The 24,734-nt window shown below is 42.5% G+C and overlaps 2 protein-coding genes and 1 pseudogene across 2 annotated transcripts; all 3 read right to left on the bottom strand.

Moving 5' to 3' along the window:
* Positions 1 to 329: 329 nt before the first annotated feature.
* On the bottom strand, positions 330 to 1,449 carry LOC124689079 (salicylic acid-binding protein 2-like). Its single transcript, XM_047222677.1, has 3 exons — positions 1,060 to 1,449; positions 768 to 902; positions 330 to 627 (listed from the first exon to the last, which is right to left on the bottom strand). The coding sequence occupies exons 1-3, from the start codon at positions 1,447 to 1,449 to the stop codon at positions 346 to 348; spliced, it is 807 nt and encodes a 268-aa protein (XP_047078633.1). The 3' UTR covers positions 330 to 345.
* Positions 1,450 to 10,450: 9,001 nt separating this feature from the next.
* On the bottom strand, positions 10,451 to 19,642 carry LOC124691139 (annotated as a pseudogene).
* Positions 19,643 to 21,580: 1,938 nt separating this feature from the next.
* Positions 21,581 to 22,229, bottom strand: LOC124691138 (LOB domain-containing protein 24-like). The gene is made up of 2 exons (XM_047224414.1): positions 22,020 to 22,229; positions 21,581 to 21,913 (listed from the first exon to the last, which is right to left on the bottom strand). The coding sequence occupies exons 1-2, from the start codon at positions 22,227 to 22,229 to the stop codon at positions 21,581 to 21,583; spliced, it is 543 nt and encodes a 180-aa protein (XP_047080370.1).
* Positions 22,230 to 24,734: the final 2,505 nt, after the last annotated feature.

Raw genomic sequence — 24,734 nt, 5'->3', positions numbered from 1 at the left:
ATTTATAGAAAAAATCTGAAATCTAGCATGGGCCACTAAATGCGGGCCCAATATTTCAACAGTGACCAGATCATTCATGAAGATTCCAGCGAAGGGAAGAGAGCCATGGTAAGTAGGAGGTGTGGCGTCTTCGTGGTAGATTGGGCTCCGACATACACTTCTGATTTAAGTGGTGCTACAAAGACTGCTTAAAAGTACAAAAGTACCCTTTTCAAAGTTTATTTGACGCGGGTACTGAAGAAAACCCCACCAACTGTTAGATTGGATAAGATGTACTACCCATAATCATTATCGAGTATATTAACGGTGGATATACTCAGTACATAGCCATTGACACCATTCGATTCAATTGTATCTTTTAGCAACATCAATGATGCACCTCACAACCTGGTCGGGCGTAGAGAGCATTGCCATGTGATCCGCACCGTCGATCTCCATGACCTCATCCACCGGATTGTTCGCCACCATCCACCTCTGGTGCTCCTCAGGAATGGTCTCATCTTGCTTGCAGACAACATAGACCTTACGCACTGATCCATAGTGATCCTTGGTGAATGGCGGCTGGATTTGCAGGTCTTCCAGGAAGAGGGAGCCGATTCGCATGAGAGATTTCCCAAGTGTGAGGTCCTGCCAAGTTAGCAAACTTCATAATTATGAGACCTGCATTAAACCAGATTCTTCTGTATACCAAAATTCGACTACATTTATGGCTTTCTGATGACCAACTTGGAACCGTCAGCCAAAATTAGCCCAGCTCGTGCACATACCTCAGGCGAGCACAACTGATACAACATTTGTTCTGTAAACTGTTGCCCGAACATGAAGGAAGATGGGAGTTTTCCCTCTGCATCTTGGGGTTGCATCTCATTGTCCAACGGGGTATACTTGCTGCGCGCACCATTCTAGATGAAAGGTAAGTAAGAAAAAGAAAAACATGTAATAAGCCACAATGTACAAGTGGAGATATTAGCGTTTACGGAGTCGCTTGGTTAGTGCTTACGAAATGCCTGTTTTAACATACTACGAAGTAGGATTACCACTGTATATCCAAGAATTTACCTTAAGAACCACCTCCGATGGCGGCGACACGCAGTCCGGCATGAAAGCGGCGAGGAACACCGCGGCGGCGACCTTCTCCGGGAACAGCTCCGCTGCGAGCGCGACGCTCAGGCCCCCGAGGCTGTGGCCGACGAGCACTGCCTTCTCACCCTCCGGTAGCGACCGTAGCACGTCGAGCAGCGGGCCCGTGTAGTCGCGGAACGTCGGCACCTCCAACAGCCGGCGGTCATCGATCCCCGACGCAGCGAGGTCCGGGGTTGCGACGTGGTAGCTGAGCTCTGCCGCCCCTGATCGCAGCCGAGACGCCACCTTGTACCAGCTCCAGCCTCCGTGGCACGCGCCATGGACGAGAATGATGTGCTTGGCTCCGCTGCCACGAGCTGCCTCCATGGATGCTGCCATTGCGTGAACTATTCTATTGCTTCTTCTGAGCTCCCGCGTTCCAAGTTTTAAGCTACCCCCTTCCCCTTGGATTCGTATTTATCTGAGTGACCGAATTCGACCATGGCGAGTGGCTACACATAATATATGCATTAGGGCGGCATGGCTTTTTCAATCTAAAATTTGACGTGGTCAAGTGGAGACTAGCGGCGGCTATATGGAAAGCGCAACTTCCATATGGATCTATCTCATCTTTCAATAGAAAATCAAGCCATCACGACTACCGCCATAGCTAAAACACGACACGGCGAGCATTTTCCGTTTCCTATATAAATTGCAATGGCATACTACATGCGACAACATCATTGCTCATGTCAGCAATCAATAAAATGTATGCTGTCTGCTCCACTTCGTATTTGCTGACGAAGAGGGACGTCATTTGATTGATTCTGTTGTAACAGATCAAGGTTACTGCACCCAGTTTTTTTTTTAGAGAAACCGTGAGCTTTATTGATTATAACACAAAACGTTTACAATCATTTGCGATTAGCTTAACACTCCATTATACCCGCGCTTCCCAAGTTGCGCTAGAATATGAGCAACCTGATTACTACTCCTATCTACATTCTTCAGCTTCAGCAAAGGGTTTGTTCGCAGGATGTGTTTTATCTCCATGTAAATGCTCTAGGAAGGGGAGCGCTCCAATCCCATCCTTGCGGCAGCTTGAACCACCTTTAGGCAATCAGTTTCGAACTTTCGATAGAGTCCGTGGTGGCATGGAGCGAAATGAGTTGATAAAGTCCCTCCAAGATCTTGCCTCCGCTTCTTCCACGCAACCGCAGTATGGCATGGAGCACGCAGTTTTTATTTGATACATGAAGACTACAAATCTACAATGAATAGAACTTGGTTTCTTACTTGCATACTTCACCAGTCTTTGGGTTGCAAGGATTGAAAACGCCGATTTGTTTTTGTAGTGACGGAATAGATTAAAATTGCATTGGACATTTCAAAGAGGAAAAAAAGGTAAGCCCCTTATATATATATGTTAAAATTGAAAAAGCAAGTTGTCACATTTGTCCACGTACGCTAAATTATCTACAAAGTTGATTATACAGTGAGCCCAAATTAAAAATCAACTTAAGCAATGAATATCTGTATCACTGTCCGGCCCGAACCAAAACACGACCCGGCGGGCAGCCTGTTTGCTATACGGAATGCAATGGCTTACTACTGTTGGATATTTTGATCTAGGCTAAATATCTAGGTCAACAATTACGGCCGCTACAGTACACTGCTACAGTAAGCCGGTGCTACAGTAGGGCGGTGCTACAGTGCCTTGATTGGAGGCACATATATTATCCAATGACAGGTGGGTCCCCCCATGGTGCTGTGCTCATATATATATATGTGGAGAGGCTATCTAAAAAGAATAAGGAAGGATGAACACACATCTAGAGCCTCTCCACGCTGCCCAATCCAGCCAGCACAGAAACCATGGGAAGGCCTCACCAGCAGCTCTTAGATGTTCTAAGAGCTGTCCCGAAGAAGAAGAATCAAGGGGCTTCATCTTTGAAGCCCTAGATGACGTTTCCACATGCTAAGATAAGTTTCCACTAATTTCATCTCTTTTATGTGGTTCAAATCTTGAGCTAGTTGATCCATGGGATTCAACAATGGTATCAGAGCAAGTCTTGCTCAAGATTGAGCCCATTTTTAAGTTTCTTTTCTTGCTTATATGCATCTGATCTAAGGGTATATGCTCTAAGTTCTTATGCTTGTGCTTATGTCTGAGCCTATGCCCTAGATGCTATTTAAGCAAGCTTAAGTCCATGCTTATGCATGATTATGTTCTCCTTATGCATCTATATGTTGCTGTCTAAAGGGGCATATGCACATATTTATGTGCTTAAGATGTTGCTAAGCCTAAAGTACATGCCCAAAATGTTTTTATGCAAGTTTTGATGATAAAATCAGGTTTATGCTTAATATCTTATCATGTTTATGATAAGATAATTTTCAGATCATGCCTAAGATTAAGTTATTTATTGAATTCCTTCCTCTGTCCTTAAGATAAACATGAGCTTGAGCTCTTTCATGCTAAAGACTATGCTTGATCTGTTCTGTTTATGTTAAGTTCATGTTGTTCTTGCTACTGATCAAGCAAGATTTGATCTAAGCCCTAAATTTCTGAATCTTCTGGCCCTAATAGATCATATGATGTTCTAGGGTTTCAATTTATGCAATTATTATAAGGGGATTAAGGACAATTATGCAAACCCTAATGTTTTCCCCATTTTCTGGAAACCCTAGATACCAACTTTCTAATGTTTCTCCTCTGAAATAAGGTTATGGTTTCGGAATTATGCAATTAAGAGGATGGGGACGAGTTAATCTCATCCTATTCCTAACCCTAAAGTGGGAAGAATTCCCAAATCACCGAAACCCTAAAATCAAGAAATCCCCAAATTCGGGAACCCTAACCCTAATCTAATGACTAAGTGGTGGTGGAAGTGTACCTGATGGGTCTCATCGCTGCCGTTGGCCACGGCGGCGCTGGAGCCACCCTTCTAAGCTGGCAGAGGCGCTCGGGCTCATCCCCGTGCGGTCTTGCTGTCCACCACATCGGTCTGTGGTGTCGTCTCCTCGCGCGCTGGTCGCCATAGGAGCTCACCACGACGCCGGGAAATGGCGAGGGAGGTCGTCGTCGCCGTCGCGGTATGTCCGCACGCGCACGCTCGCCTCGCACAGGGGCGCCGCCCAGAGCCGCTCGACGGAGGTGCGCGCAGGCCAAAGTCGCACGCAACCCCGGCGAGAGGACCTGGAGGACGCCGACGCCTTCTCCCGTGGTCGCGCGGTACTCGCCACCGTCGTCTCTCTCTGGTCGCTCGTCGTCGCAGCAGACGCAAAGGAGAGAAGAGGAGAGGAAGAATGAAGCTAGGGTTCGGGGGGAGTGGCCGTCGCGCGCCGGTTATATACCGGCCGCGTCCTCCTCTCTTGGCCATTGGATGTGATCCAACGGCTCGCAGCGTTAGCTGCTTAATGGGCCGAGCAGGCTGCGCAGGGGAGATGGGCTGGGCTATTTTCGGTCCAGTCCGGAAGGGGGTATAGGCTGTGTTATGATGGGCCAGCTTTAAAGACAGGGATAAATGCAGCCTATTTAAAGGGTTTTGCCTCTCTTTTATTAAGTAATAGTGGGCTGCATAATAAAGATTGGGCTAAAGTAAATAAGTATTAAAAGGGCCAAAATTTGGCATGGCACATTATGCTTAATTAATGTTAAGGTAATTCCTTAATGTTTTATTCTTAATCATGCAATTAGATGTCATGCTCAATTATGAATAATGCCTTCTTTTCCCCTTAAGGCATTTTATTATTATGATTATCATGGCATTATTATTTGATGCTTAAGTGTTTCTGAAATAATTTTGTGCCGTGATTAATTGTTTCAAGGCATTTTTATGTCTTGACATTATTATGATGATTATTGATATCATTATGTCATAAAAAAATTTCGCTGCAAAATTAAGTTCACAGTCCTCGAATTAAGCATGGCTTGTGTCTGTCATTCTGGCCAAAGCTGATTGGCGGGCATTTTGACCATGAAATTTTATTGATCTGGTTCACTTCTGGCCAAAGCTGATGTGAACTGGATTAATGAAAGAAGTTTATGTATGTGAGGATTTAATTAAGTGTGGCCATTTTGTCCACAAAATTTTATTGATTCTTACCCATCCCTGGCTAAAGCTGTTTTGGGTCTGATCAATAAAAGAAGTTCATAATATTGATGCTTCTTAAAGCATCTAATTCCTTTTGCAGCACCTAATGCTTTTCTTATTGCCGGAATAATTAACGGCATAAAGTAATGAAATGATAGCAATTTCATGATTCTCCTAAAGCACCTAAAGGTGTTGAAAAATTATGATGCCCTTAAAAGGGATTATAATGATGAGTGAAAGGATTCAAAATTAAGTAGCTTTTGTTTTGAGCTATACTTAAGTTTTGGGCATAAATATACCTAAAGATGACACTTCATGGCTATTAAACCATGGACTGTCATATTCAATTGCCCACCAATAAAATTTATGTCCCTAAGCTATGCATGTTTTATAAGGTTGTTTCTATCAAATGTCTCTAAATAAATAAAGTGTGGTTTGTGTTTATCATTTTGGCCAAAGCTGATTGATGAACACATGACCACAAAATTTTATTGTTCTTGTCCACTTATGGGACTAGTTCAATAAAAGAAGTGCATCAAGACATGATTTTATTTAAGTGTGACTGATATTTGTCATTCTGGCCAAAGCTGATTGACGAATATCTGATCACAAAATTTTGCTGGTCTTGTCCATTTCTGGCCAAAGCTGATGTGGGCTAGATCGGTGAAAGAAGTTAAAGAGGCTATAAAGTGTGACATGTATTTATTATTCTGGCCAAAGCTGATTAATAGATACTTGCTCACAAAATTTTGTTCTACTTCTGGCTAAAGCTGATGTAAATCAGACCAACAAAAGAAGTTTATGATCTGGGAAAGTTTTTCATGCATAAGGCTTATGGACATGCAAAATAGGCCACAAATATTTAAAGCTCCTCCAGGAGATTAAGCTAAGGATATAAATTAATCGTTTGGATATTAAGTTCTTGTAAGTTTTTATGCTTACAATTAACTTGCATATGTTTTTGCAATTAAGTGCCTCTGATTAATTCCCAGATCAATCAACTTATGAAGTTTTGAACATCTATGATCATTATCATGATCATTAAGTTGTCCCTAACTAAGTCATCTCCAATTAAAATGGAACCAAAGAGAAGTTTTGATTGGAGATTTAATGATTATTTTGGGACAAGATGTGACACATGAATTCATTCTGACCAAAGTTGATTGGATACATATGTCATATCCTAAGATTTAATGTTCTCATGAGGAATTATGTTATGTATGATCACTTTCAAAGTTTGTGATCATATCCCTATTGCTATTATTTACTAATTCAGCCATATGTTTCTGGCTGATTTTAGTTTCATGAGGCCATAAGTAATGAATATATATAAGTTCAATAAGCTCCCATTAAAGAAACTTTGATTATTAAGGTATTGATGAGAATTCAATGGATTTCTTGTCTATTAATGGCTGTTGGGAGCAAAACCCAGTACGGATGCTGGGAGCGTGCCAGTAAGGATCTAGGGAAGCAATTTCCTAGTTCATTTATAATAAAGTTTTTCCTGGCATTAATGGAGAAGCAATTTCAAGAGCTTCTCAAAATTATTATGAGATCATGTTGATCATGAAAAATCATGATTTAAGGCCTGCGATATAATGAAATCATGAAGCTTATGAGTTCACTTTATTATGTCATTTACAATAAAGTACACAAGGTGAACTAGGATTAAGTTCCAAGATTTTTGCGTCCTTAAGGAAAGTGTGTAAACATTTTCGATAAAATATATAATGTCATTATGGCCTCATGAATAAGGAAGTTTTAACGAGAAGTCTTTAAAATGAATTGGAGGCTAATGTTTAAAGCTACTGGAAGATTTCCACTAGCATAAAACAAGTTTCTAATCCTCCATTCCGATGATGTGATTTGTTATTGACTTCTCTACTAAAGGTGGAATATTTGTTATGGAAGTTCATCGAAATGTTGAGCCACAGCTCGGTTCACATTTCGAGGGGGAGAAATTGAACTTCCCATATGAACTTCGCATTAAGAAAGATGTATTTTATCAAGTATGTTTATATTCCACTACTAAGGTGTGTTTATATTTAAGGTGTGTTTATATTTCACTCCTAAGTAATTTAAGTTGAGCTTAAGTTGATCATTACTAAGTACCACTTAAGTCAGATTTCTTAAGTTTTCATCTCCAAAGGACATCATTGTCATTAAGAATGTTAATGGCATAAGACTAGCTATTTATTCCTAGTGACAATTCTTAAAGTGTTTGTGCCATGTTTCCTAAATTAGATAAAAGCCTATTGACTTGGCTCCCTATCATGATTCCCCTCTAAGGAGGATAATAAAAGGTTTGGTACTCTGAAATGGAGTATGATGTTGAAAAAACTAAAAGGGAGCAGTCAATTGGTTAATGTTGCATGGCAATTAAGAACTCTATCATGGATATCATGAGAAGAGCTATTTCTAACTTCCAGGTCGTCAAGGATTACTTTGATGATGTTAAGGACCAATTTTAAAAGGTCTCTCTAATGTTTAAGCAGCATGTCTCTTTAAAAGACATGTTGATATACATAATGTGACTGGGAGTTTGAAAGAAAGAGTTCTTGGAGATGAAAATTTCATAAGGTTCTCCTTCTATGAAATAAGGAATCTGTTATAATGACTGATTGTTTTTAATACAATCAGCAACTGACAGTGGTACAAGGCTCAAAAGTTTAATAAGAATTTTTTTTTCCGTTTAATCAATATTATGTTTGATTATGAGTAATAGGGATATTACATGAGACCCGAGGTTTTTCCTCAGGGCCGATAAGTTCACCTTAGTGATGTTCTTTATGTTATTCAAACTCACTAAGATGGGTCCATAAAAGGGGAGTATTACGTATTAAGTTCATCCTAAAGTTTTATGTTTACTCCCTCAAGGGCAATAAATTTTAAGTTTTTCCTCATGTTACCACTAATAATTGAATTATTATGTGCCCTTGAATTTTGTGACCGGGATATGTGGCAGACATAAGTCCAGGTATGGACCCCTGGAAAATGTATTAAGAGAAGCTTTTGCCTTGATGGCATAAGCATTAAAGTAATGATGCGTGTTACATATCACGCTAAGGGATTACATGCTCATGTTCAGAAAATATAATGACCACCATGTTGTGGGTCTTTAAAGTATTTATGCAAGAAGTGAAAAATTCACTTAAGTTCTATCCACAAAAGTTTCACTCTTGCAGGGGGAGCCATATTGTGGAATGGCTTCACCCAAAATCTTAAAGACATCGTTAAGATGCAAATAAATTGTGGCATGTTTTAATCCCCATACTTTAAGATATGGATTTGCGTCCCTGATCCATATTAATTCAAGAATAAGGAATTTTCTTAAGATATTTTTTATCCCGGGACATATTATATAAGAGTGCAGTCAATTCAAGTAGCATGTCAAGAGGTTCCTGCCAGACCTAAGACATTGTGAAAGAATAATTCCAGAGTCAAAACATTCAAGGCCTTGATGAATTAAGTTTTGGTGTTCAACAAATAAGTATTAAAATTATAACATAAGGGTTGAACACATATAAAGTAACTTTTGGATGCTTAGTATATAAGCATTATACTAAGGTATTAAGTACTAAGCACCATATTTAAGAGGCTTGCCTTCTAAAGTTGCCGGCATTAAGATTATATGGCAGCCTATTGTTAAAGGGACAAACTATGACTCTGGAAATAAGGCATATTTGTGTTCTCTAATTAAGCGCGCGCATAAGCATGAGTATATTCATACATATGAGAACAAACTGCACTCTTGGGACCATTGCAACACCATCTCCCCATTTACCTAAGGAGAGTTCATTCCTTCGATGAAGTGATGTACTGTAGTCAATCAATTCAACGGTACTTAATTGACCGTTGTAATTTATTGTCTTTGTATAAGCTTCAACAAAGGGATGGGCTCATAAGTTTTTCACTTAAGTATAAAGTTTATTGAGCTCATAAGTTAAAGAAGTTCCATTTTGAGATAAGATGGTATATTGTAGCAACTGAGTTCTGCGGTACTGTATAACTGACCGCAGCAATGCTTTTGTCTCGTATGCCATTTTGTCGATAAATGGACTTATAAGTTTAGCCTTACGATCAAGGGGGAGAATGTTGGATATTTTGATCTAGGCTAAATATCTAGGTCAACAATTACGGCCGCTACAGTACACTGCTATAGTAAGCCGGTGCTACAGTAGGGCGGTGCTTCAGTGCCTTGATTGGAGGCACATATATTATCCAATGACAGGTGGGTCCCCCCATGGTGCTGTGCTCATATATATATATATATGTGGAGAGGCTATCTAAAAAGAATAAGGAAGGATGAACACACATCTAGAGCCTCTCCACGCTGCCCAATCCAGCCAGCACAGAAACCATGGGAAGGCCTCACCAGCAGCTCTTAGATGTTCTAAGAGCTGTCCCGAAGAAGAAGAATCAAGGGGCTTCATCTTTGAAGCCCTAGATGACGTTTCCACATGCTAAGATAAGTTTCCACTAATTTCATCTCTTTTATGTGGTTCAAATCTTGAGCTAGTTGATCCATAATCTTGAGCTAGTTGATCCATGGGATTCAACAACTACGTGCTATGACATCACTGATCCGAGGCACTCGTATTTTATCTGGTACATGTGGAAGGAATAAATCGGGCCAAGGATATACATATATGGTGAGTTGGTGACGAAACCAAAGAGAAATGCTCTAATCCTAGCTGCACGGCAATCCAAACCGAGCCAATCCAATCTGATGTCGTCCTGAACGGAGCAAGTGATCGGTGGCTATCGTGAACGGCTGAACCTCTACAGGTGATTCAGATTGCTTCATATGGGACCTCAAGGAAACTCCAAACATGAACTGCAGAAGATCAGCTAGTACATATTATATGCAATTATGGACCTTAGCCATTCAGGAGTACTCCGCACATGGGATCTCAAAGTACATCTCACTATTTCAGCACACAACAGATAACAATTACAACCGGCACCAATCAAAGCATATATTCCACACATGATAACAAAATAATAACATCTATATAAAAGATTCAAATTTAGACACACGCGTCTCAACACATTTGGTTGAGCGGTTGAGTGTAGAAGAGCGATGCATGCAGACAGTTGAAGTAAAAGTGAGCTTGAGGCACTCCCAACTCTTGACAGGCAGTGGAGACAAGGTCCCGGGCTGTAAGAGCATGCTCCTGGGAGTGAATGAAAATTTTGAAATAATGAAGTATTTGAAAAATCAAAGAAATGAAATGAATATTGTAAAAGTTTCTTTGCAAAGGCATTGGTGGAAACTTTACCTTCCCATTTCTTTGTAGCTGTGAATGTGAATCACAGTTCATCTGAATTCCTTCCAGCGGATATGTGCAATCTTTGGCCAGCTTTCTCCATCAGGTGCTCGGCAGCTCTCCTGCAAGCGCTCACAATTCCAAACACATATATGTTGGAGGGAGGATGGCAGATCTGGTAAAGATGATATGTTGGGGCAATCATGGATTTCGAGTGCCGTCAGACTAGAGAAGCACTTCAGATTTCCTGGCAGGGACCTCATTTCGCAGTTGAATAATTGCAGGCGCTTGACAGATGTGAAATTTGCAGATTCTTCAAATGACACAAATGGCTCCTTGAATCCTTCAAGAGAGAGAGATTGTGGAACTGTAAAACCTTCAGACGAGAGCATGTGATTGAGCATCACAGGGCTGCTAACATAGAGTAACTTCTGGACTCGAAACTGTGTGATGCACTCTGCAGTTAGCTTTGGAAGATCTATTAAATATACGTCCTGAAGTTGCAGAGAAGACAAGCCTTCAAGAAAGCACATATCAGGGATACCTTGTAGAGATAATGATTCAAGGCAGGTCAGATGACCAATCGACAAGGATACAGAGCTTCTGCAGTGATACATGGAAAGACTTGTCAGGTGCGGCAAGTCACTACTGAAGAAATAAGCAGCAACCACGCACCCATGTATACAGAGATCCTCAAGGGATAATGGAATTAAATCTGATCCACGTGCCAAGTCTAAAGAAGGGCAGGAAATCAATCTAAGCTTTGAAAGAGAGGTAGCAACTCGTAAGCCCCCTAATGACCTAAGACACCAGCAATGTTTGATAAACAAGTCAAGCTTTGTCAAATGTTGGATGACATCTTGAGACGGAAGTGCAGTTAAAGTCATGATCTCCTCTAAGGACAAATATCTCAGTGAAGTAAGACCACTAAGGCATACAGCTAATGCCCCATCTGTAATATTGCAGGAAGAAAGATGAAGTTTACAAAGGCCTGAAGGTGGAACTAGAGGCAGCCCGATGCTCCTTCCATAAACGAGTCTTGTCCTCTTCTCGTGGCAACATATCCATGCATTGATGATATATTCTTTCACAAATACTTCATCTATTTCTAGAACACTTTCAAGGGTTTGAAGATGTGAAATATCAGCACCCATCAATGTAATCAAATGCTTCATAGAAGAGTGTTCTGACGATATTACTTGCCTAATTTCCTTTCCAGAATCCACCTCCCATATTGAAGCAAGTTGTGATGCCAAGTAGTCTGTTCTCATGATGTTCTCCCTCTGATCATGCTGTTCTAGTTCATCATTCATAATAAACATGAGCATTGGGCAACTGTGAATCGATAAGAGTGTAAGGGTTGCTGGAAGGCAAGATAATTCTTTCAGAATTGGGACATTCTTTAGCACAAGTTCAGAGCAATGCCTAAATAGCTCCGTATTGAGTGGTAGGCTTTCTACATCACTGCAATTAACAAGCTTAAAAGATTCCAAATTCTCAAAATAAGAACCCTCAAGTAACCAACTGGGATACATGGAAGATTTGTAACCCTTGATTTTGAGGCCCTTCAGCTGAGGCGGTGGCCTCAATCCTTCTAGAATCTCCAACTGTAAAAGATCCGCTGCATTCATGCCATCATTGCAACTCCAAACAAGGCACAAGCTTCCAAGATGACTTTTCTGATATAGCTTCGATTCTAAGGCTTCATCCTTTCCAGTGACATTCTCGAGACTGCTGATGCTTAAATTGCCACCAAGCTCTTTCATGTCTCTGAGCTGACGCAACTCACATCCCTTCTGCTTTTGCACACAAAATTGTTTAACATGTTGGAGCAAAGTTATTTTGCCTATATAAGGGATTTGAGGCAGAGGTTCTTCAAACAACTTATATGACTCACGATACCCCTCAAGATGTTGTAACCTGCTTAAATTGCAGAGTTTGGCAGGCAAACTCTTAACTTTATCACTGAGCTGAAGTAACTGTAAGTGGTAAAGATCACATAATGATCCAGGCAATTCGGCAATGGAAGTTCTGATGAGGTTTAAGTACCGAAGGTGCTTCAATTCACCAACAGATTCAGGTAGCTTGCTACTATTGTAAAAGCACAAATAAAGTACTCGCAGCTTCTTCAAATTTTCCAAAACGTGATGAAAAATATCACTCACATCATCTGTAAGTGGATCAATGCAGATAACGGTGCGCAAATTATGTAGCTTGCAGATAATGTCCTTATGCTGTTTCATACTTTCAACACGAACAGATAGATGTCGAACGGTACATGGTATTTCTGTCACCTTATCATCTTCTAATCTAAAGATGTCTTCTTTAGAGAGCGACTCAGCCAAATCATGAAGAAGATCATGCATAATGTAGCGTATGTCCATAAATCTTTCAGAAAATGGTTGCAAAAAAGATCCAGAAACCATCTCATTGAGGTAATCCTTTCCAACATCTACCATTCTCCTGTTGTGGTTCCACGGATCAGGATCAACAAGTCCCTCCGCTATCAGCAGGTGAACCAACTCATCAATGTTATACTTGTGCCCTTTTGGAAACAAGCTGCAATATAGAAAGCACCTCTGCAGACGTGGATCTAACCTTTGATAACTCCACAACAGGGCTGTTCTGGGCTCATCTAAGTTGTCAATCTTTAAAGTTAGAGCATGTTTCCAGGCAGAGATATCCATTCCCCCTTTCAGCTGGGAACCCACAACTTTTGCAGCCAAAGGAGATTGTCCAAGTTTTTTAGCTATCTTCTCTGCAATCTCTTCTAGCCTTCCAAGCAATGAAGGGTCTCCGATTTCTGCTCCAGTGAAGGCATAATATTTGAAGAGTGCCAAGAACTGAGTATCTTCCATGCTTCCCAAACGGAGCACCTTTTTACAGCAAAGAGCAGCAGGAAATGTATCCCGTCGAGAAGTTACCAAGACTTTGCTTCCCTTGTGCTGAGAAACTAGAGGCGCTAACAGTTGGTCCCATTCCCTCTGACTACTCGAATCATCAAACCATACATCATCCAACACAAGCAGGAATTTCTCTGATTTTTGCAGTATGTCCCTCAATCGGCACTGGAGAGTGTCCAGATTATCAAAACGCGGGCACTCCTTCTTAGCTGCCGATTCAATTAGCTCCCGCGTATGACGATGGACATCAAGTCTGCGTGAGATGCACACCCACATCCGGACATCAAAATATTGTTGAACCGTCCTGTCACTGTAAACATACTGCGCCAAGGTGGATTTTCCCATGCCTCCTGCTCCAACAATGGCCAAACCCGAATGTATAGCTGAATTAGCCTCAACAGCAACCGGCTTGGTAAGAAGGTTTATTATATGATCGCGATCCTTGTCGCGACCGATTACTTCCGGAGGTGGTAATGATGTGGTCTGAGGAACAACGGTTGTCTGTAGAACGGAGCCCTCTGCACTGTTACCAGCTGGTAAGCAAAGAAGTTGATGCAACTCCTTGCCTTTTGCCAGAACTGCCTTCAGTTCCTTCAGCTGGCCAAGTAGCTTCCTATTCTTGGAGCGCACATTGGAAAACCAGTTGGTCGCAGGACTGGAAGTGCTGGTCGAGGAGGTATGCGGTGGTGAAGGATCCATCCCGCTTTTTGCTTGGCGCTTGAGGAGGTTGTACTCACGCATGTCAAGCAAGTCTTCAGCTTTGTAGAAGGCTTCTTTGAGTTCCTGGACCCATTTGTCCAACTTGACCCTGTGGTTGCCCTTGTCAGCTGCTTCAATCATCATCTCAAACTGCGGCATGATGGTGGTCTTTAGTTCCCGGAGCTCACTCTCCATGTCCACCCCAAGGTATGAAGCGTCAGCAAGGAGCTTCTTCAGAATCGGCGATGCCGCCAACCATAAGCCAGCTAACACCACCTCTGCCATGGAACTGCGGCTTTTTTTTGTGTGTGTGTGTGTGTGTGTTTTCTTCGTATTTTGGGAATCACGGACTAACGTGTAGTGTAAAGACAAGAAATGGAGGGAACTTCGAAAGAATTTAACAGGCAAATGATGGAAAACAAGTAAAAGAACTCCAAAGGCAGAAATTTGCTTTTCTTTTTTTGTGTGCGTTCATTGAGGGGTCAATGGAGGAGCTATTACTACTGGTAAATTACAGCAAACAAGAGCAAAACCTACAGTTTTCCCTCTTTCTTTTGGCTTTCTGTTATCATGCTGTGTGGGGGAGGGGATGACACGAACTGATGAAATGAAAGACGAGCAAGTGCAACAGAACTGCCAGAGGAGATGAAATGGAAGAAGAGCACCAAAAGTGCCAGAGGAGAGTATATGAACTGATGAAATGGAAGACAAGTGGTGAAGCCAGCAATGGATGAACAATCTGTCAGGGAAACAAGGAGATAAATTAGTGAACTGCAAAAGAGAAATGCAATACAGCTGGGAAGGTTTCTCTTTCTTCTTTGTGGCAACATAACTATTTGTAGAGAAAAACTGAGGGGGGATCCTAGCAAGTTAAAATAGTACAGGACTGGTAGCTTTAGACAGATGATGGACCTTACGATCAGAGTTACTGGAGCAGCACGGCGACGAAGGCGGATGCAAGGTTGCCAGAGAGGCAGATTGGAGCTAGTGTTGTATTGCAAGAGAAATGAGATGCAGAACTCTCCAAGGAGCAGGTCAAGAAGGCAACAATTGATACGCGAGGCCTCTGTCATCCAGCCAGTTGCCTTTTCTTAAATTCAGCTGAGCTGGACACGCTGAAATACTAAACAGTATCCACTGTGGATAGCTCACTATCAATAAAATATAAGTAGCCTGAGTTACACCCGACAAAATAAAAACAAGTGACAGTTAATTCATGATATGAAACTATGTTACTAGTTAAGTACTTTATGCAAAGAGCACCTATTTACATGAGGGAGTGCCGTAACCAAGGCTTTAACCGGGACAAATATAGCTCTGGGCAGTTAGTAGTATTGGGCTCCGCAACTCACCAGCCACTAAATAGACAGATGCTTCCCCAGTGGAATCTCATTAGTTTGCATACAATGTAAGAGTCAAAGAACTATTTTCTGATGTAGATGGACCTGGTGTTAGCGCATAAAAAGCAATAAAGTCCACGAACTGGTGGGTTAGGTTACCTGCTTCTTTCATTTTATTCGCCATCACCATCACTGACCTTTCATGCTTTCCAAATGCCATCATTTCGATTCTGAAAGCTACGAGCAGAAAAAAAATGATTCCTTGGTGTTCGATCTAAAGGAAATCCATTACAGAGTATAATTTGCAAACGGGTAAAATGATTTGCAACAAACTGGGATCATACGATCTCCAGTATAGTACATGGTAAAGTTGGTGGCACATAATGTATCGCACTGATCTTGGAGAGTAAGAATGTAATATGACCAAAGAACAATGAATAGACTACGCAAGGCATGGAGAAAGGGAAGATGAGACGTGGCCTGGTCAGAACAATGTCCTGCCAAGCATCATGTCCAAGCTACAATTAGTATTTTTTGTACTATCAAATTCAAACGATATTTGAAAATTACATATATACTAATTCAGTAGATGATCTCATGTTCATATCGGGAAACTGAACTTGAATTAACTATTTTTTTATCAGAACAAAATTTAGCATGTTACAAAAATCTAAAAACCATACATATACCAAATTTCAGAAACAATGCAAAAAAAAAGATACTAAGGATCAGAAAATAGCATTTATATTCATAAGACATAACTGTCCTTAGTGTTTGTGGCCTGCAGGTATTTACTCGGCAAAAATAGTAACAAACACATTACTAAGCTAATTTAAAAAAAAAAACACATTACTAAGCTACTTTACAGAATACCCATTTCAGAGAAATAACCTGCACTGTTGGGCATATGTTCTATTATTTCTCATTTCCTTTCTTTTGGTTTGTAAGGAAGAATTGGTAGAAACCGTTCCACCTGCCCAGCAGTCCAATTGGATCACTCTTGCAAATTGAAGGACGAAACATCTACTGATGAGAAGATACTTATCCAAATGAACAGGCATATGCAAGCATTCCACATTGAGGAAACTGCACATTCGTACTGTTTATACCCAATATGCAAAAGAATCCGTTGATAGAAGTCAGATTTCCCAAAATTACACTTCAATTATTAGTTCTTTGAGTGATTCAAAGATAAGACCACCACAAAAACTCTATTTGCCTGGTGAAAACGCATGCTGTGATAATTTTCTTAGTAAGCTATAAGTTAGTCTCTTCCCAGCACGCAAATGAAATACCAAAGATTTTCAGGATAATTAACTGATGCTTTCAAATAAATAATATTTATATACAAAACCTGACTTTTTTTTCTCCGCAGAATCAGTAAATACAACATTTCGCAGGGTGGTATATAGTACTACCTCCTTTTCGATGAATCACACCTATTCCAAGACGAAATTTGACCAGAAAATTGAGCAACAATATCTTGATTATATTGTAGGTAATTAGCATCATTGGATTCATATTGAAGAACACTTTCTAATGATGCTAATTTTATAATAACAATATTTATTGGAGTAATTCTTGATCAAAGAAAAAACACGGAAAACAAGGGCGCCTCATTCATTAAAATGGAGGGAGTATGATCCTATCCTGTTTAAAGACAATATCCTTACAAAACTATCAAATCAATTGTGCTATTTGATTAACACCTAGTGTCAACATATCACGACTTGGATTTCCATAACTGAACCTCCATGCAAGATAGTGCACAGAGCTAACACATCAACATAATCAGTTCCAACTGACCTAGATTAGAACAGGATTGTTCTTGCAAACTGAAAGATTATAGGATCCATCAGAACAGGGAAATATAAAGTGCCACATACTGCTTCACATATCGACAGCAAAACAAACATATCTGATTGACAGACATGAGCAAGCATTCTACCATTAAAACACAGAGGAACACTGCACCTTATATACCAATTATGCAACAGAATTCATTAGGGCATTTTTCGTAAAATCAGCTCTGTTATTGACAAAGAATAGAACCAAATCCATAGTATACATTTATAACACCCGCAGCAGTGATCGAAATACCACACCATAACAAAGTAGAAATAACTCAGAACAAAGGCGAGCAATGCTCACAGGCCAGCAGCGGGAAGCGAGGCCATGAAGGCACTGTAAGCGAAATCGAGGTCAAAGTTGAGCTGCCTGGCCTGCTGCTCCGCGAGTTCATCCCCGGCCCACATCTTGTGCAGCTTTGCTAGCCACTCGTTCACCTTGACCTTCCCCTCAAAGTCCAGCGGCAGGATAGTGCCGAGCTTCCCCATGGAGGTGGAGAGGTCATGGAGCAGGGGGCGGACCTGGTTGTTAACAACTAAGGGTAGACATATCATGACTTCAATTTTCATAACTGAACCTCCATGTATTTATGCACCAGTCCAAGATAAGCTAGTGCATAAAGCTAGTAAATCAATGCAATCAGCTCCACTTGCCCTTGATTAAAACAGGATTAACCTTCCAAACTGAAAGATCATTAGACATAGAAATATAAATAGCTGCTTATTACTCTGTACTATTGACAATCAAGAAACATATCCAACGAACAGAACATATGCAATCATTCTACCATTAATGGACGTCAAATAGGAAGATTACACCGTATATACTGATTATGAACATAATCCATCCGGGGAGATTTCGTAAAATTGGCTCAGTTATTATTGACAAAGAATAGAAACCAATCCAGAGTATACATTTATAGCACCCGCGGCAGTGATCGAAATACAACACCATAACAAAGTAGAAACAACGGATCAAATCAGAACCAAGCGAATCCTTGCTCACAGACCAGCTGTGGGAAGGGAGGCCAAGAACACACTGTACGCTGAATCCAGGTTGAGCTGCCTAGCCTGCTGATCAGTGAGCTCATCCCAGAGGACAACTCAAAACCAAGTCGAGGTTTCATAAATTTTTATCTGAAGTGACAAGTAAGAACAAAAAGTATGAGGCTTATACTATGGGACAGAGGGAGTAAGATTGTGTAGCAGCTATTTGAATTGTGAAAGCATATCCGGTGATCATTTGCTAAGAAAGTTATAAGTTAGTCTCTTCCTAGCACGCAAATGAAATACCGAAGATTGGCTTCACCTCAAAGTCCAGCGGAAGAACAGTACCGAGCTTCCCATGAACATCAAAGGAACATTACACCACATATACCAATTGTGCAACAGAATGCATTCAGTAATTTTTCATGAAACTGGCTATGTTACTGGCAAAGAAACATATCCAATGAAGAGAACATAGGCCTCTAGAATTAACGGACAACACAGAGGAACATGGCACCATATATACTGATTATGCAACAGAACCCATTCAGGATTTCTTTTTCTTCATAAAACTGGTTCTGTTATTGACAAAGAATAGAACCCGATCCAAATTACACATCTATAGCACTCACAGTAGTGATCAAAAGACAACACAACACAGTAGTAGAAACAGAGGACCAGATCAGAACCAAGCCGCACCTCGCTCACAAGCCAGCAGTGGGCAGCGAGGCCATGAAGGCGCTGTACGCGGAATCCAGGTCGAAGTTGAGCTGCCTGGCCTGCTGCTCGGTGAGCTCGTCCCCGGCCCCCATCTTGTGCAGCTTCGCGAGCCACTCGTTGACCTTGACCTTCCCCTCGAAGTCGGGCGGCAGGACAGTGCCGAGCTTCCCCATGGAGGTGGAGAGGTCGTGGAGCAGGGGGCGGACCTGGTCGTTGGCGAGCATGTTGAGCTTGACGGCGTCCATGGCGGTGATGAAGCTCTGGACGCACTGCGCGATGGCGGATGCGGAGGCCGCGGTGGAGGCCGGCGCGGAGGAGGAGGCGGTGGCGGCGCGGAGCTCGACGGTGGCGGGCACGCCGGACTGGACGAGGCGGTTGAGCGCGGCGGGGCAGTCGAGGCGGTAGGCCTGCACGAAGCGCGGGATGGTGACGACCCCGGCGAGGGAGGAGGAGAGGGAGTTGAACTGCGAGATGAGCTTGAGGCAGTCGGCCTCGTAGTCGGCGGCGGAGACGAGGTCGCGCACGTACGCGCGCTCCAGCTTCTCCGTGGCCCGGATGATCGCGTACAGGTCCGCCAGGCTCTCCAGCAGCTCCCGCTCCCGCTTGTCGTTCCACAGCTTCACCTCCTCCATCGTCGCCGGCGGCCGGATCTCGGGGCTAGGGTTTCGCCGTGCCGTGCCGCGCGAGATTGGGGATCGAAGTGGGGAGGAGCACGGAGAGGGGAACGACCTGACTGTGGGGTATGTTTGGTGGGTGAAGAGTTCCGAGGGGTTTCGTGTAAATTGCACAGACTTTGGTGCTTCTTCTCCGCACGCGTTCGTTTGTGTTGCCTTTCTTCTGAAGTTTTCCTCTTGCTGCCAGGTGCCAGCTCCCGCCCGGACCAAACGCGACGGCTTCAGTTTTTTCTCCGTGTTCTACGAGGAAAGAGTATTTCCAACAAAGAGTATTTCCAAGTTTTTTCAAAGCTAAACTTTTACGAAAATGCATCAACATCTATGCCACCAAATTAGTATCATCAAATTCACGATAAAAATATTTGTTCATCATATATGCATCATAATATTACTCTCTCGGTTCCACCAATGTTATCTTAGATTTGTTAAAAATTGAATGTATCTAGACACTAAATATCATCTAGATACATCTAAATTTAAAAAAAAATCAGATAATTTTCATGGGACGGAGGAAGTACTATATTTTTTGTGTCAGCTTCGTCAAAGTTCGAAATAGTTTAACTCTTTAAAAAAAATTGAAAGTACACTCTTTCATGGATGGAGGAAGTATGCGGCTATCCAAAAAAAAGTATGGCATTTTTGTTGAAATTCATAAAAAGAATGAAAGCGTCGACCATACAGCAACTTGAGCAGACATCTTTCTTACAAATGAGATGTATAAAGCCAGCCACAAATATGTGAGGGTATTTTCAAATAAAGGAAAAAAAAGGGGGAATCGGAGCATCCTCTTGCTTCGATGCTAAATTCTAGCAATGAATAGAATAATATTATTTGTTCAACTATAAATAGCAAATGCTGATATTTGTAACGGTCAACTATGTAAATCTCTCACCATATTTCACACCGATGCCAAATACAACTTTGTGAAAATATTGGCATGGCAACGATATAGGCGTATGCAGCCCCAATCTGATAAACTCAAATCTCGCCCATAAAGAGTGCTAGCCTTCCTAGCATTTTAGAGCCTCTCGAGCGGTTTTGAACTTGAACTTTTGGGCCAACTGATTTGTTGCGGTTGCAGCCATAAAAGTTGCATGGACCATAAAAGTTCCTCACGGATGATTTGAACTTGAACCACTAGAAAAGTTGCACAAATCAAATTGACCAAGAGTTCCTCACGAACAGCCCACCCGGCGTTTTGTATTGAGGTGCAACGCGTCCCAATGTATGTGGGAGGCACAAAGAGGGTCTAGTTAATTATAATTTTAATATTTTTTTCTATTTTAAGGAATTCTTACTCTATTTCTCAAGCCGTTGATCATTTTAGATTTAAAAGTTTTCTTTACGCGATAACTGTGTATTGTACATATGCCTATACAAATTTTCAAACTTTTCCATAACTTTTAAGCGAGGGTATAGTTGACATACCAGACCTCTACATCTTCCATGTTCAGAAAAGGAAATACCTACTACATCTCATACCACAAGGAGTGCTAGGTACGATAATTTTGGTATGGAGTGACGACACCTCGGACATGGTCCTGATCTCGAAATACAACTTTAACTGAACTTTTGTTTGGGTATGGAGAGATTTAGTACTATCTATGTTCATAAAAAGATAATGTAAGTTTGTCTAAATTTTAAAGACACACTTTAGTTCATACATGCATATATTAAAATTTAGATAAATCTTTGATATCTTTTAATAGATGGAGGAAGTATATTTAAAAAATGACATCCGTGTTAAATGGTACTATGAAATGTTGAGGCACCAGTACGCACCCCACATTCTAAAACTACAAGAGACTAAACTAAGCAACATTAAAGATATGAAAACAAATTGCAACATTTCATTATTCATTTTGTTCATCAGCCATTAACTAAATTCTGTGGTAAAAACCGCCCAATGCCACCATCGATCAGAGCAAGCATGCATGCATGCGCCTTCGTAGTTCGTACGCACTCCTCGATCGATCAAAGTTCAAAATGCGTCAAGATCGAGGAACTCGTCCGGGTCAAGAAACGGCGCCTCGTCCTGCCTCTGCGCGACGGCGACGTGGTGGTGGTCGCCGGCTGGCTGCGGCCAACGCGGCGGCGGGGGAGGAGGAACGGGAGCCTGCTGCTGGAGCTGTAGCCGCGCGGCGGCCATGTCGAGCTGCGCCCGCGTCCTGGCCAGCTCGCACTGCGCGACGAGGATCTCCTCCTGCAGCCGGTTGATGATCCCGGTGCATCCGTACACCGGGTCACCCACCCGCCACTGCGCCTCCATGGCCAACGACTCCGCCGCCTGCCCTCTCTCCTCCACTGGCAAGCTCTGCAAAATGACAGCTCGCCGATGTAAATCTTCGACCATGCAGGCACGCGCGAGCTCTAAACTAGCTGCTGATGGTTTGTCAATATTATGGCGGATTAGCACGTACCTGGAGCAGCCTGGCGACGTTGCTGGCGCCGAAGACCCGGTGCACGCAAGCGTAGCGGTGGGGGTGCGACGCCGGGAAGTAGGGGGCGAGCACGCAGTCGTGGGCGCACCGCCGCCGCAGGTACTTGCACGCCGCGCACCGCTTCGGACTGTTGCCACCGCCTTCCAGCTGGTCTTCCTCCGGCTGCATGTCCACGTCGTTGCCGGTCATCGTCGACATGATCGATGACGATCTAGCGTTAGATCTTCGTGTGAGTTTCTGGGATTTCGTGGATCTTTGGAAGATTTCGGGGTGAGATCTTGTGGGCGCATGCTTATATACGCACGGGTGCATGATGGGGAGCTGGAAATGGCAACAGCAACGGCTACGTTCGTGTAAGCATGGTAACCTCAACGGCATTGTTGTTGCCAATTATATCAGGAGAGCTGCCGCCGTTGCTCCTCTCCTCTGCATGCAGGCCGGCCCACCCTGCACTGCACCGTCACCGTCGCAGATCCGTGCTTTGCTGCAAGCCCGCAAATGTAAGAATATATGTGCATGTAACTTACGTCAGTACCAGTATCGATCGCCAGTGCATAGTTTGAGGTAATACCGAAAAATGGCATGTTAAAATAGGAATATAGATATGCTGCATTCCGCTTTGCTCAAACGACATGGATTACTTATTATACCTCCTGTCTGACCAACAGTGGATTCCAACACAAACTATGCACTGTAGGCTCAACTTCTTTGGAACGGTACACGTTCTTTGTCTTCTGTTCCGTGCCTGAATTCTGAAAGCTTTGCTGCATTGCCGACTCTTGGAAGTTGGAACACTGATCGACGAAACCAATTCATATTCGTGTAGCAGGAATTGCAGAGTCCACAGCTAGCCGAAAGGACATTCAGGCCCAGCAAGGCCTATTTGTGTAGTGCAGGGATAGGATGGAATTAGACCAGGTTTGCAACCTAAGCCCATCCATATCCAATAATGCCATCCACCCACAACGTGGAAACCATAAACTGTGGCTTTTATGTCTTCAGAGCTGGCTACGGTGGTTGCAGGAAACTCTAGAGATCGTTTTGTATTTCTCGATCTTTTAGGTTTTTATCTGCAAATTCAGGATAATCATTTTATCCTGATTTGTCTTTTAGTTTCCACATGTGTTGCTTCATGTAACTTGGTGTTCGATTAATGAAATATGTGGTTGCTCTCAAAAAAAAAACTTTTTTTAAAGTGTAGCCCGTACAGTCATCAACATCTCGAACCTGAAAAGAGAGCTTCATCGCTACTCGAGCCCCTGTGATTCCCGTGGTCGGGAAATGCCATATTTGCCAAAGTACAACATGGATGGGTGCCTTGCGGCTTGCCTATCATCATATGTTTGCCCAAAAGTAATACTCCTACTAAGTAGCAAAACGGTGCAAGTGAGGATATGTACTACAGACATGGGCCATCGCGATCAGGAAATGCTGCTGATGACAGGAGGGATTAGGCAATGATGGAGGGATTAATAAACACCGCTAGTACTCCACTAGACTGACACGGCACTGAAGTCTGAGAATTGGGACAACCTAGATTAAGAAATGGGGATAGACGGTACGCACTAGCTCCTGGGAAGCTTGCGACTTGTTTAATTTTCTGACTATACGGCGGGGAATCTAGGCCCATTTGTTTACGCACGATACCAAAGGAACTACTGTATCGGGCAATAACTTAAATTATTAAACAGAACAAGTCTCACACAGAAGGTCAATTCAGTTTTTTTTATTGTGCCATCTAAGAAGTGGCTAAGTTATTAAGCAATTTTCGAGTGAATTTAATTACAGTATCTAAATTAACAAAAAAAATCGTGAGATGTATCTAAATTCACATGACATGAACACATAAATATTTAATCACATATAACACGCGTGGCACATCTAGCATATCTGAATATGGAGTAGGTACTTGCAAGCAAAGAGAGGAGAAGCGCATACATCGCATTTGGGAAGGTCGCCACCGCTTCATTGCCATTGTCATTTTTTTGCGATTTTTTTTTTGCCGTTGTCAGCCATGATTTTATTGTGGTCACTCGATCCGCAGAGGAAGAATACCCACGGTAGGCGATGAAGCAGTCAAAGAGACGCAAGCAGTCGCTTTGAGACACTCCCTAAAATTCTTATCGGTCGTCTCCCTGTGCATGACCTCAACGGACGAGATTTCGGAGGTCTACCAAACAGTTGTGCACACAGTCACGGGAATGGGGACTATAGGGTTCCGCATCAAAATGAACTTGAGAGAGAGAGAGAGAGAGAGAGAGAGAGAGAGAGAGAGAGTGGTCGGGCGCAGCCGACCTATTCTATCTCCCCTCGGTATAGCATGGGCGGAGAGGCGTCGACCAAACCGAAACACGGATGAGGAAAACTTTGGAAACTAGGTACATGTCAAGTATGCTCACTCGACCAGAAGAGGACGCGGGAGGTGCCAGGATGGTTGATGATGATGTCGATTCCCCTGGAGATGAACAGATCGGATCTGGGAAGCGAAGAGCGCCCATCGTGCTGACGTGTAAACACATGTATCCAAGTGTCAGATCATTTCCTTCGTGGAAAGAGCTGAAGGCCGAGCGTTGGGTCGGCGAGTGCGTCCTGAAGGTGAGAGATCCGAAGCAATCGATTCCTCTGGAATCAACGAGCCGTATATCGCAAAGGTTGGAGCCACATAAGAGACGACTCTAGCGCGTAGGTTTTCCA

This window comes from Lolium rigidum, chromosome 2 (assembly GCF_022539505.1).
Source record: "Lolium rigidum isolate FL_2022 chromosome 2, APGP_CSIRO_Lrig_0.1, whole genome shotgun sequence".
Taxonomy (NCBI): Eukaryota; Viridiplantae; Streptophyta; class Magnoliopsida; order Poales; family Poaceae; genus Lolium; species Lolium rigidum.
The sequence above is the reverse complement of the archived record's forward strand: the minus strand, read 5'-3'. Positions and strand labels throughout refer to the sequence as shown.

What these genes read in the sequence shown, in the direction of transcription:
- LOC124689079 (XM_047222677.1), bottom strand. Translation starts at nt 1,449, where the DNA reads ATGGAGGCAGCTCGTGGCAGCGGAGCCAAGCACATCATTCTCGTCCAT. An exon ending in CATCGGAGGTGGTTCTTAAG is followed by an intron (nt 903 to 1,059) that starts GTAAATTCTTGG and finishes CCTTTCATCTAG; the next exon opens with AATGGTGCGCGCAGCAAGTA. An exon ending in ATCAGTTGTGCTCGCCTGAG is followed by an intron (nt 628 to 767) that starts GTATGTGCACGA and finishes CTAACTTGGCAG; the next exon opens with GACCTCACACTTGGGAAATC.
- LOC124691138 (XM_047224414.1), bottom strand. Translation starts at nt 22,229, where the DNA reads ATGACCGGCAACGACGTGGACATGCAGCCGGAGGAAGACCAGCTGGAA. An exon ending in ACGTCGCCAGGCTGCTCCAG is followed by an intron (nt 21,914 to 22,019) that starts GTACGTGCTAAT and finishes GTCATTTTGCAG; the next exon opens with AGCTTGCCAGTGGAGGAGAG.